Source organism: Accipiter gentilis, chromosome 8 (genome assembly GCF_929443795.1).
Source record: "Accipiter gentilis chromosome 8, bAccGen1.1, whole genome shotgun sequence".
NCBI classification, from domain to species: Eukaryota; Metazoa; Chordata; class Aves; order Accipitriformes; family Accipitridae; genus Astur; species Astur gentilis.
Window position 1 is genome coordinate 40,046,978 of NC_064887.1, and position 13,796 is coordinate 40,060,773.

A 13,796-nucleotide genomic window follows, 5' to 3' on the forward strand; every position below is an offset into this window, starting at 1 on the left:
GCAAAGGCAAAAGCCCTTGTCCTTACTCCACTGTGGACTTGATAACAGGAGCAACCAGACGGATGGCGAGGGGATCCTAAAGGGTTGCTGTAGAGCAGTGTAGGCAGTAACCATCCCATGGCTGGAGGCTGCTGTTTTCTGGTGAACAGTGATAACTACGTGTTTCTAATTCTTTGCTTGCCGTGCCCCCAGAGAAGCCAGGCTTGGAGCAGCAAAGCAGATTAATGTTCAAGCTCTTGTTTTCAGTTCTGCAGACCTGTGACTTTAACCCATTTTTCGCATTCTGCAGCTGATGCTCCTAGCAGTGAGCTGCTGATTTTTCTGGGTTTAACCCATAATGCTACTCCAGAGCTGAGAAATGACTTCCCAGTGGAAGTCCTGTCATGCTGGCAGAATGACTGCAAAAAGACTTCTGCCATCTGCAACTCAGCATGTTTTCAACTTAGCAGGTCCAGCCAAATATTTTGCTGGGAATATCAGGACGGTCTCTTGCTGCAAGCCCGGGAGGTCTCGGGAAGCTTTGCATCCACCCCTTTGCTCACCACCCCCCTGGCCTCTCACCCCCTGCCGCAGGAGGTGCAGCATTGTGTGGGGGAACAGCACTGTTTACTCTGTCCTCAGGAACGTGCAGGAACCTGCCGGGAGCTGGGGTGGTGACTGCGCACGCATGAAACACCCACCGCCCCAGGGGAGCACAGCGGGCCAGCAGCCCCCAGCCAGCAGCAAGCACACAGCTGCAGTGGCAACCCAGCACCCAGAGAGAGGGACCTGCCTCTTGCCATACCCTGGGGTGTGCAGAGGGGAGGGGGTGAGAAGGAGGGAGGTAGAAATGGTGAGATGTGATTCAGGAACAGTTTCAAGGAAAGGAGCCAGGAGTGGCGTTGGTGGCTTTCCTTGTCTCCCTCTTCCCCTGCGGATGGTGAGGAGAGGCCAGAGGTGCAGGTGGAGATGGGAGAGCTGGCAGTACAGAGAGCGGCTGGGTGCAGCAGTGGGAGAGGAAGGAGATGTCCCCTTTGGATGTGAATTGCAAACAGGCCCTGGCTGTGCCTGGCTGTAAGGGCTGAGCTCTGATTTCTTGCTACGGTAGTGACTGGCCGACATTGTCCACTCCTCTGATCTGGACCAAGAAGCTTGCTAAATTAGGCATGCAGATTGGCTGCATGGAAGTTGATGTTTGATGGGCTTGGTTGAAAGTGTGAGAAAACAACTAATTTTCCTTGAGGACTCTGGTTTTGGTATGTGGTGTTTTTATATCTGGCCGGAGCCATATGACTCTGTGTTTTCTGCTAGCTGCCTTTGGATGGATGCTGGATACCTTGGTGCCAGAGGTGGCCACCAGCACATGCAGCTCTCTGCAAGGCTGACCGCACAAAGGTGCCACTGAGTTGTCTCTGGAGACCTGGGCAAGGCTGCCTTCAGTCACTGCCTTGCAGAGTTCACCAGGGCTTTTGCTTTTAAGATGTTCCAGTCCCCAATTAAACGATGTCCTCAGCCCTCGTGCTTTTTGTAAGCCCCCCTGTGTGCTTCCTCTTGCAGGGAGGTAGACATGGGGCTAGTAGTCTGGGCGTCCCCTTGCTCTGACCCCACTGGCACCCAGCTCTGTGGGTCAGGCAGCGACAGGCACATGGTGGTTTTCCGAGTGTCCCCTGAACGGAGCAGCATGGGCTGAAACCGGGACAGTCCCTAGAGACCACACAGAGGAGTTAGTTGTCCTTCTGCCTTGTGGCAGTATTTGGGAAGTAAATTTCAGCCAAGGGCTTACAGCCAAAACTTGTGGGCCTCCACGAAGCAGTGACAGAAGGTGTGGAGGGTGCTGTGTTTTCAGAAAACATGGCAACCTTAGGATTGGCATCCATGAGCTACAGGCACTGTATGGTTTGCTGTGTGGCCGCAGTGGGCAGCTGTGATAACAAGTGGTAGGTAAGAGGCCACTGCATGGAGCAGGGGGTCCGTGCAGGTAGTGGGCAAGCCTGAGAAGTCTGGCAATGCAGCTGCCAAATGTCTCTCCATGGCACTGGCAGAGCCTGTGAGCCACACATCCCAGCACCCTGCAGTCCCCACTGTATTTAGCTTGGTTTCCAAAGAAAATAAGGCCCATGGAGCAAGCCGTGTGTTTGCAGCTCTTCCCTCCCTGATGATAACTTTTAAACTGGTAGGACAATTTCAAGTTGGAGTGGATGGAGGAGCAGAAATCTCCATGGTGCTGTGTTTGCAGAAGCTGCGCATGAAGGCCACATAGCTGCCCTCCTGCGGGGTCTGAAGTGCTGCTCAGCACCTTGGTAGGGTCAGGAGGGAGCCAGGGCTGAACCTGGCCAAGCTGTGGGACGTGGCATCGCGATAACCCTGGCATGGTTAGGAAGTGCTGGTACCCCATTTTACAGAAGAAAGAAGAAGTAACCGTGAAGGCTGGTGACTTTCATTCATTTGTTAATGCCGTTGCTAATAGCACAGCCCAGAAACGCTGTTGGGGGTGAAGCAGTGCGGCTGCTGCATGTTGGGAAGATGTCGGTAGAAGGGCCGGGGGCTGGGGGGGGGTGCACTGCAAGTATTTCCTCCCACTGGGGACAGCTGGAAGCAGAAATCTGTGTTTGTATTTATTTCTCTCTCAAAAAAGGGAAAAGGACACCTGAGCTCATAATTTGCAAAAGTTGGATGAGAAACCTGGAAGCCGCCGGGCCCTGCATCTTTAAAAGCAGTTAAATTCCTCTTCTCTGCACTAGGAGGCACCTTGAACCTTCCTCTTGGCCCTGAGCAGAGCCCATCTGCTTCCTATTACCTTCCCATAAAGCTGCCTCCCCGGCCAAAAAGCCGGGCTTTCAGGGAATTCTGTCTGCAGCCCCGATGTTGAAATTAGTAACAGTTGTCATCTGTTTTTCTTTTTTCTCTTCTCTCTTTGCTTTATTCCAGCTTGAATTTTAAACCCCCTCCCCAGCCCCACCCCCCACCCCCCACCCCCCGCCTTCTCGCGTGTTTTTGGTGTGGGAAGAGTTGACCTCAAAGCCACCACCGGCTCCAGTGCCATCGTCCCCCCGCTCCCCTCGTCGCCGCCGCCGCCGCTGCCGCCTCCTCACGCGGGCGGCCCGGCCCAGCCCACGGGTTCACGCGGCGAAAGCCACCTTGGCGCGAGGAGCGGGGAGCGTCAGCCGCTCGCGGGGCGCCTGCCAAGGACAACGAATTCCTCGGGAAGGAGCAAATCGGAACCGGCCCAAGCGAGGGAGGCACGAGACCGGAGAGGTCACCCTCTGCCCCGGGCCTCCCCGTGGCCCCTCCATCTCGGCCTGTGAGACCTCGCCATCCCACTGTCCCCCTCTGCCCCGTGCGGGCCTGGGCTCCTCAGGCTTGTCCGCGCCTGCCGGTCGCTGCTACTCGGAAAGCAAAATCTGAAAAGTGAGGTTATGGAAAACTTTATACGTATTGAAGCAGCCGTGGAGCCCGCACTCCTCCAGCTCTCTCCTCCTTGTTATGGGTCCTTCTCTTGCAAGAGACGGGCTCATTGGGGTCTCAGAAGTGAAGCGCCGCTGGGAAGGGGCCATGTTTTCCTTGCTGTGTGCAGGGAGGAATCGAAGCTGGGCCCTTCCCCCAGCCCAGCTTACGGGAATTTTGCAGCTGTAATTCCTGACTTGTGCTGCTCCAAACGTGCCTCCTTCCCCCAGGGTCAGGGCTGTGGGGTCTTGGCGCCTGCAGCTCCCTCCCGGCCCCTGTTCCAGGGGATGCCGAGGAACTGGGACTGAAGGGGAAGGGCAGAGGGGAGATGAGGGCACCAGTCACGACTGCCGCGGCTCAGGGTCGCGGAGAGGCGGAGGAAGGACGGGAAATAACGACAGCCTTGAGGAAGCGGGTTCAACAGCTGGAAAACAAGAAAAATTAGTAGTGTGAAGCCCAGGAGAAAATACACTTCAGCTGAGCGGCTTTCTGTCCGCAGACCTTGGAGCCGTGACAGGATATAAAGCTGGAATCTCAAGCTTTAATAGATGCTGAAAAATGCTGACTTAGGAGAGGGCTGCAGCACGCCCAGCTTTCGTTTCACCTTCTCCCTTTTCCAGTTCACTTCCCGCAGCCCTGCGGGGAGTGGGCACAGAGCAGCTTGCAGCATCCACGGCACTTGGCCGTGTGTTGCTGTGGCCCTGGCCCTGCCCTCTCTGCGCCACAGCTGGGGGGTGACACTACAGAGGATGCTTTCACCAGGTGGATATTGACTTATGGACCCACGGTGCCGATCTCAGCATCCTGATTTCATGGTGGAAGAGGGCAGAAGAATTCCTGCCCAACCCTCTTGCCTCCACTGCCTGCTTCCCTTTACCTGTCATGGGTGAGCGGAGCAGCCAAGATGAGATTTAGGCAGTTTATTCTCATGGTTACTGATAGCATGCACAGTCTTCGAGGCTGCCACCGTGGATGTTATATCTGGGCTTTGCAGAAACTGACCTGGCAAGTGGCACCAAATGTGACTGGGGAGACCAGCCCAAGGCCTCTCTGGTGGTCTTTGGCCTTTTTAACTGTAAATAAACAGTTAAAAATCTTAACATTTAAAATATGGAACTCCAAATTGTGGTTTAAAGATGCATCATTATTCCTCCCAACGTTTCTGTCTAGTAGGGAAAAATCATTAACTTATTTAGATTAATTATTGGGGCAGGAATCATCTCTCTGATTTCTTCTTGTACCTCACCTATTTAGTCTCTGGCATGTGAAGGGTATTATTCCAAGCCCCTGCAGCACAAATAGCTTTGACTGCATAGTAGAGATGGGAAAACAGAAGTAGAAATAAATTGCAGACTCCCCTGAAGGCACAAGGTAAAGGAAAGTGTGGCAGACCTGAGGAGGAATCGGGCTCTCTTGCCCTGCACTCTAGCCAGTAGTTAGTCTTTGCTATTTAAAGCACACAAGAGCAGAGCGAGGCAAGGGTTAATGAAGTTATTCCAAGTGTTTTCTTACTAGGATGAGGACCACACACATGCCACGGCTATTGACACCTTTGCAAAGAGCACAATCCTCCCATCTCCAGCCAAGCCTCATCTTCCCAGGAGCTCAGGATCATCTGTCCTGCCTGTCCCTGCTGTGCTCCAGCACTGTCTGCTGCTGTGCAAGTTGTAGCTGCATCACCAGTCTGAAGTCAGACTTCAGTATGTATTCATCTGTAGCCTTTGCAGGAAAATTTGCATTTTGCTGCGGGGCTGTTCTCAAGCAGAGTATCGTTGTTCAGGTATTTGGGATTCTCCGGGCAGTAGTTAGGTATGTGCCATATTCATTGCATACGTCATCTAATCGCTGGATAGAAACAAAAACCACAGGCTTTATGCAACTCTCCAGCACTATGTGAGTTTTGTATAATTGCCTCAGACTGAGTGGAAATTATCTGCAAGCCAAAAATCTTTCACTGAAGCAATTAGCAAATCATTTTAAATAACAAATACAATTGGAATCTCACGATCCATTTGTGGATAGAGCTGAGGGTAAGGGTGAGTTCACTGAATGGGTCCTTTGTTTTCAATCACTTTTTTAGGTTTAGCCAATACACTGAGAGCAAGTGCTCTTCTCTCAGTGCAGTGACAGTCATTAAATTGTATTTTAAAGCCAGGGAAACTGGAGTAGAGAGGATTTATAGGTTGCTGCTCACTACCACCCTGCTAATGCTTTTATTTTGTGCTCTCCTTTAAGAGCTCAGGTAACTGAGACCAGGTCACTCTTCGGTCTGCACTTCCTTGTGGGTGTTGCCACAGGACAAAGGGTTCCCATTTATTCTAAGCTCCTTTCCTCAAGTAAAAGGTATATACCAGCCCTTTACTGCTGCTGTCAGAGAGGTGCGGGGGCTGTGCTGGGAGCAGAGTTCACCCCTAAGAGAGCACCCAGGTGTGCAGTGTCCCTGTAGCAGGATAATGTAGCTTTCCAATGCTGTGACCTGATGCGGTTAATTGCATTTGCATTCACTTCTTGTCCTTCTCTGCCCTTTCTTTCTTTCCATCCCACTCTTCCCTTCTCTAAGATTGGGCTTTCCTTGTTCACCCTGCACACCATTTTCCCCCTTGTGTCTGTCTCCTCCATCCATTGTTTCCTCTCTGCCTGTCTGACCCGTTCACTCATCCCCACCCTTTCCTTTGCAGGGGCGATGCCACCGAGAGCCTGCAGTTCGAATTAGCCCATGCTGACCCCACTGCGCTGGCCCAGGCACAGCACACTGCAAAGACACCGTCGGCCTCGCTGCTTTGGGGAGAGCACGGAGCGGCCGAGGATGCCTGCGGAGGGACCGAGGACTCCTGTTTCTACATAAGCGGTGGCTGAGGGAGAGACATGTTGGGACAGCGCCCTTTCAGCTGGCACAATACTCCCTGCACTGAGACAAGCATCGCTAACCATGGCAATAGCTTGGAGGCTTCTCACATGGACTGTCATCTTCACTGCAGCTGTGTGCAACTTTCCCGGTTACACGTTCCAGTCACAAGGTAAGGATCGCAGTGGGAAGGGGAGCTGGATCCACCCGCCTCTGCTGGCAGAAACTGTAATGCTGGCCCCGGGGGAGGTATTAGGGTAATGTTGTGCTGAGGAGTAGGTGGAGACACCTCGAACTCTGCTCTGCTTGCTGTACTGCAGCAGAGCTCCTCCTGATGAATTTGCAGGTGTTTTCCGTTGACCTCCAAGGGAAGGATGTGTTTTGCTCTCAGATGTTACGCTCCTTGACTTTTTGCAGAATTCAGAGCAGTAGGGTCTGTGTAGGATGAGAGCCACGTACAGGCTTAGAAAGCAAAGGAGATGTGGTAGCAATAGAGGAAGCTCCCCTTCCAGTCGGGTGGAGCGGCGCATCCTTGGATGAATAGAGGCTTTGTTACGAGGAGGGTTGTGTGTGTGCAGCCAGCCGGTGCGCTTGCAAGCAGTCCTCTGCATGTGCAGGGATGGAGGTCTCTGCTGGAGCATACAAATACTCTACATAGCTGAATCTGGACAGACGTGTGCTGCTAGAGGAGTAGTTTTAGTTTGCACACACATTTCTGTAAGTGCTACCATTAGTAAATGCTTAAACCTGCTCAAGCATGAGCACTTTGTACCTGTCTTGTATGTCTGTGTGTTTCTAATGGTCTTCTGTTCAAATACAGAGCCACGCGTGCAAGTGATTGCAAGGAAAGCAGAATGTGGGTCTCTTGTACATAGATTTGTGCCTTTGTACATTATTTTATTCCAGGTTAGGAGTGAAGGTACTGGAAAGTGAGGTGGGCTGCCCTGTACCCAGCCTAGAGTACAAATACAGCATGGGCAGGTAACACAGGGTAGTTAAATTGCTTAATACTAATTTGCTTCTGTGACCATATTTTAAGAGGCAATACGAACATCCCATCAGGCACCAGAGGTGAAAAAAAAGACCTCCGAAGTTAGACATTTATCTGTGCAAGGTGTTAAAACCTTGGCAGTTACTCACGCATCCATAATCCTGAAATACCACATGTGCCCAGATTAAATGCAACAGGACCAAAGTCGGCGATGTACCCAGGCTGTTGAGTAGTGCAACACCATCGGGCTGTAGTTACGATGGCCATGGGTTGTCACGTGAAGCAGAACTGGAAGGAGGAAGAAAGGCAACCAAAAGCCATCCTGGGTCTGAGCACTGTCTCATTGCTAAACATGGGGCACTGCCATACTGCAGCTTGTGCTGGGTGAAACGAGAGGCAGTCAGACACAGAGCTACATGCTGTGCAGGCGCTGTGCAACGTGCAAGGTTACACAGGCAGATTTTCTTGAATCTGAAACAAACACGGTTTCTGGTCGTTTTCGCCAAAGTCTCTGGCAATGCCTGGGGTGACTGTTCTGGGCCTCCTGCGTCCGTCAGTTCACACCTCCCTCCATCTGCAGCACCGCGTTCACAGTGCAGCGACGCTCTGATGGGAACTTTGCTGCCAGATCGCCTCCATCCTGACTCACAGCAGCTCAAATCCTCCCTCACTGACGAGTCCCCGCACCGTTTGCTGATACACATTGGTCTAAACCCAAGGGCTCACTGAAATTACAGTTAATGCATTTATGCTCTCCTAGATGCTGGCTTCCCCTAACCAGGTCTGGGGGATGAATCTCAGCCTGTGATGTTGCTGGGAGTGTGGTGCCAAGGGACCTCCAAGCTGGGGGCTGAAGCCTGTCCCTTCCCCAGTCCCTGTCCAGTCCCAAGGGTCAGGCTGCCCCATGGACCTCTCTTGCTGTCAGAGCGCTTTTTTAGGCTCCCTGCATCCGGAACAGTTGGCGTCAGGCTATTGAGGTTACTCAACACTTCTCTTCAACACGCTACTGAGATAGTAAGTACATAATCCTCACAACACTCTTTCAAGAGGGTGAAACGCTGTTATCTCCTCTTAGCAGTTGGAGGCATGGAGGCTAAAGGCCAGTGTTTTCAACAACCCACTGATTTTGACCAAGTGACTTGCTCCAGTTAGCAGCAGAGCAGGATTCACGTGCCCTGTGTGCACAACTCAGATCAGTGTATTTGTTTTATGCAGGAAAACCATTAACTTATCATAGTCATAAGCTGTAATTATCTTTGTGGGAAATAGCAGCCTAGCATTGAAGGCTTCTTCAAGCCAGCAAAGATGTAACGAGATTCAGATGTAACGGGTACACTCAGGCTGCAGTTTTGAACAGTGCAGGGAACAGCAGCTGAAATAATTGACCAAGTATTCAGCACATGCTCACCATTGCTCAATGTTTTTTAATCAAAAGGAAATTTTCTACTAGTACCTTAGTTTAACTGTAGGGATAGATTAGACATTCCCTGTTTTATAGAACGTTAGGTGAGGCTAATCTCAGTGCTCCCAGCTCACATGTAAACCACTGGACCCTTGGAGGATGTAGTGAGACTGTCACAATGCCAGGGCAGCCTCAAGCCATGGGATCCCATAGCGTTTTCCACAGCCATCCCTTAGGAATCATGTCTGGGCTGCAGCCAGGGCTCCTCTTTGCTCTGGTGACAAGACCAGAGCAAACATCTGCTTCCATTTCATCCTTTAAGCAGCTCTGTAAGGAAAGAGGCAATGGTGAACATACAAGGAGAGAACAAAATCCTCCCTCCTTCACTTTCACCTTCCCTCTCTTCTTCTTTTTGTTTGGCTTATCCCTCTGCCTCCCCTGTGCCCTTTCCCTTCCTCTGCCATCCCTGCCCCTGTAGATGTGTGCTCCCTTTCCACCAAAAATGGGGTAATGAGGTACCTCTCCCCACACCCCATCTCTCCTGCTTCCCGGCTTTCTCCCATACCCTCTCCTAGGAGGTTTGTAGTCCTTCAGGGGTGCCCAGAATCCCACAGAGCCATGGGCAGGTTTTCCTAGAGAAAGGCTTTTTATAGCATCTCTTCCAAAGCAGTTTGACAGCTCTCTGGAAACACCAGGCTGCTTATCACCATTGCAAACCCGTGTGATACAGTGGATGCAGTACTGCACGTTTTGGGCCAAGATCTATTAATACAGCGTGAAGTGGCTGAGAGTTCAGAGGGTACATGATGGCTTTTCTGAAAGGAAGGGCCAAACAGTGCTGTTGGGAGCTCCAACACTGGGTCTGTAGTATGGGGAGGATGACCAAGGCAGGGATGGGGATGAGCACATGAGGAATTAGGAAACATCCATGATGTTGGGTAGAATACACAGGGTTAAGGAGTAAAAGAGATCCTGATCTCTTAGAGCCTAATCTAATATTTTACATTTTTAGAGGAGAGGAAGGAGCCAGCTGTAATACTGGATGAGGACACTGGCTTCTTCCTTGTGTTGAAAGTCTCTCTTCATTATTTTTTCCATTTGTGGCATCCTCACTCTAAAACATCACTTCCTAAAACACTCATGTGATGCAGGGGACTGCTCTTAGATCTTTCTTCCTGTGCCTCAGTTTCCAGGGTGACATCCCTGAGAGGATGCACCATGACCGGCACTACAGCAAAAATAGGTTCTCACACACAGCCTCATCCCCAGACTCTGAACACTTATTTTTCCTCCTGGACATACCTTGCAGGTCAGGATCAGAGACTGCAGCCCAGGGTCCCAGGCCCTTTCTAGCCACTGTGTGCACAAACCTCCTTCCAATTCATTATTTTGCAAGCCCATGTGGACTGCAGAGAGGGAAAAAGAAAAACAAGACACTTCCGATAGCAAATTTTTCCAAGCCTGAGGTCATTGCTTAAGTGCAAATAGTCACTCTTGTTTGCCCGGCTGCATCACACGTGAGGCGGTGTGATGCAGGAGAAGCTGGAGCACAGGAAGTTAAAAAAACTAATAATTACTTCTGGCTTGTCGAGGCAAGGGAAAGGTGCCAGAAGTGCTTATGGTTTGGAAGGATGGGAGCTAACCCCTAAACCCAGCTGGTGGGAAGGACTGTCCCATTACCGGTGGCCAAGGAAACCACTCTGTCAGGCTCCCACACTGGAAAACACACTAGAGGAAAAGGAAACTTTCCGGTGCTGCCATGTGGTAAAAGTGTAATTTGGAGTCAAAATTTATGATGGCTGGGAAGGCTTTGAAGATGGGTGCTGTGGAGCCAGGCAAAATGCAGCCACCCTGGAGCAGCCTGGCCCCTCCTGTTTGCTTAGGAAACAACTACAAATAGGATGCAGAAAGCACAGTAAGAATCTTCCAGAGTGAAAAGAGGTCAAATCCTCTCCCACTCCATGAACCTCCAGCCATGAGGGGTTCAGAAGAACACCCTGTGACGGGGGGAGCTTTCCTGTCCAGTGCATGATTTTTTACATCCTCTGCTGAAGCCTCTGGTACTGACGGCTGTAAGAGACAGCTAGACCTCCAGTCAGATCCAATCTGGCAGTCCCTGTGACATTTTGCTTGGAAAATGAGAAATTTCTGTTGAGGTTGCAGAGTGCCAATTTCTTTGACAGCCAAAAGTGTTGCGTTACCGTGTGAGTGCAGGCAGACGTTTTGGACAGTGACCTTGTCAGAGCATATTTCCTAAGTGGTACGAGACAGGCTCAAAGACTCAAGTGCCCCAAGAGAAGGTGCTAAGCCAGGCTGATATGATAAAGAGCACCAAGCTGGTGAGCTGGGAAGGCAGGATGGTGTCATAGATAGAGACCTGGCTGGGTAATTGGGATGTCTGACTTCTTTTCTTGCTGCCTTTTCAGCACAGCTGGGCATTCTGGTTACCTTCTTTTTTATTTTGATTGCAAGATTGGTATTGCAAGGACATTGTCTTTGTGCCTCTTAGGAGGATGCCCAGTACCTAATGCACTAATGCTGCTGTGATCGGGGAGGCTGGTATGGTGCTGTTATTATGCAAGTTATCAAAGCAGAGTTAGCAGGTCCACGTGGCAGCTGTAGATGTTCTGAAGAACCCCACAGTTCCTTAGCAAGACTGTCTTCTCCTGAGATGTTGTCACCCCAAGGCTTGTTCTGGCTCATTTTGAAGAGAACTTATTGCTAGCTTTGTTACTGAAAGGGTCCAGGTTAAAATAACCCTCCAAACCACAGAGTATGACTCTGCATGACCTTGAATCCCTCTGCCCAGTGGAGATGGAGAGATGGGGGATAGTCCAGGTCCAGAGCCAGAATTTGGGTGTCCTGAATAGCCTCTTGGACCAGTGTGTTTCTCTCCCATCACCTGCAGAGGAAGAAGATTATGCTCCATAGGCTCAAGGCCTATTGATACCCCAAGGCTGTGTATGCTGAAGGCTATTTGGAATACCTTAAAGGTCCTGCAGGCTGGACAGAGCAGACCCTCTGTGTCAGGACCCTGTCTCTCCACCTTGCGCTGGCTGCCGCTCAGTTATGCTCAGGCACAGCTGGCTCCGTGCTCAAGTCGCTGGGTGTTTTACTCTGACTCTCTTTGCAGAATGTCATTCCTCCTATGTTTGCTTTCCCTCCCCAGAGGAGTTCCTCTCCAGTCTCGATCACTATGAAATTGCGTTCCCCATCCAAGTGGACCAAAACGGGGATTTCCTCACCTTTGACGTGAGAAGCCAGCTGAAGCAACGTCCTCGGCGCAGTCTGGGCTCCTTGCCCTACGAGCCATCTGAACAACAGGTTTTCTACAAAGTCTCTGCCCACCGAACCCAGTTCCTCCTCAACCTGACACTGCACTCCAACCTACTGGCTGAGCACTTCACTGTCGAATACTGGAAGCGAGATGGCGTGGACTGGCAACACGATTTCCACGAAGACTGCCACTATGCAGGCCACTTGCAGGATCAGTACCTGAACTCAAAGGTCGCCATCAGCAACTGCAATGGACTGGTGAGTCTCTGTATTTTGCCCAGCCAAGGGGAATACTAACAACTAGAGCTGCCCATAAAGCAGAGCTGATTGCAGCCTCTTTGATCTTTGCTGTAGAAGTGCAACCCAGTTTGGGTCCCAGCACCTGGCTCCAGCAGGTGGTGGTGGGAAAGGCATGGGGTTGGTGTCAAGCTAGAATATTGCACACTGGCATCAGCTGAGAGTGAAGAAAGCCACATCCCTTCATTACATCAGTAGGGGTTCCTGATCCATGTTTCGCTTGTAGTCTAGTTTCTACCAAAGTCAGTGGGCATTTTTCCATTGATTTTAATTGGAATGGGATAATCCAGACTCTAGACCATTATTCTGGCTCTCACACAACTCTCCCCTCCACTTCCAACAGCAACAGAAAAAGGTATGTTTCACGTGCTAGTGAGGAAGAAGTGCAGGAGGGCAGGAATTTCACAGGACAACTGGGAATGTCAAAAATGCATTCAGATCCTTACAACTGCAGATAAATTCTTGGGGTTCCCAGTCACTTCTGTCCAGATTTCAGGAGCTAAAAATGTGAATTCTATGGGAAAACCTGAAATAATCAGTTTTTCAATATGAAAAAGAGAACATCAAGAGGGGCAAGATGGCATTCCTCAAAACCAGCAAGGCTACTGCAAAGAGGGTGGGAATGATTGGCTTTGCATGTCCTAACAGCTAGGACTAGACATGATGGTCTTAAATATCAGCAAGAAAGCTTAATGGTAGACATTAGTGGTAAGGATAGCTGAGCTCTGCACTATAGATTGCTTGGAGAGTATGTGGCCCCTACGTCACTGGAGATCTTTAAGAATAGGCCAGACAGATGCCTCTCAGAAATACTCCAGGTATGATTCATTGGCTCTTCCAGCACTGGGAATAGACTAAGGACTTCCATCCTTATTTTTCTGTGATTTTCTGATATTTCTGGCTCACAAAGCACATTTCATGACCTGCCAGATGGAGGGATGGAGCAAACATACCCTGTTAGCGAATCCGAAGGATGATGGCTCCCTTGGAGGGGTAACATGTAGAAAAAGACTCTGTAGACCAGCTTCATATTTATGCTACGGCCCCACCTCTTAGCAGTATTCTGGCAGGGTGGAAGAGCTTCCAAACGGGAATGAATTCATATTTGATTTATTGCTAAATTACACTGCCAGAACAGTGCTGTGGGTTATTAACAGAAATGAGAATCTGACTCATTATATCAGAGTCTAATGTTTCTATATCACAGCCAAAAATCAGAGCTGCATAAACTCTTGGTTCTCTAGTTAGCCCTTTGTTTAGATATGGGAACTCTGCTGAAGTCCTAGACAATTTACTGGTATTTACAAAAGCACTGAAGGGTGAGCTGGATGCTGCTGGCTTAGAACGGAACTGGCACCTTCCCACTTCAGAGGGCAGCAAGTCCAGGGCAAGCAATGGCCCGGCAGCACTTGTACTGGGATAATTTAGTCCACAGGCTGTGTTTAGCTCTGGAGAGATACCAGGGGCTGTCTGGAGGAAAATGCAGCCAGGCACAAAGAGGGATGGAGGGTCATCCAACAACCTCTCCTTTTCCTGAACTCTGTCCTTCTGCCCTTGAGAGC

At 50.4% G+C, this 13,796-nt stretch overlaps 1 protein-coding gene across 2 annotated transcripts in view; it reads left to right on the forward strand.

The window, feature by feature from the left end:
* The window catches only part of ADAMTS10 (ADAM metallopeptidase with thrombospondin type 1 motif 10), a 62,308-nt gene that overhangs the window by 9,573 nt on the left and 38,939 nt on the right, over window positions 1-13,796 (forward strand). For both annotated transcript variants that reach the window (XM_049808594.1, XM_049808593.1), the window contains exons 3-4: window positions 6,102-6,440; window positions 11,831-12,195. In XM_049808594.1, the coding sequence (XP_049664551.1) occupies window positions 6,353-6,440; window positions 11,831-12,195 (453 nt within the window). In that variant the 5' untranslated portion in view covers window positions 6,102-6,352. The remainder of the gene's footprint in view (window positions 1-6,101; window positions 6,441-11,830; window positions 12,196-13,796) is intronic.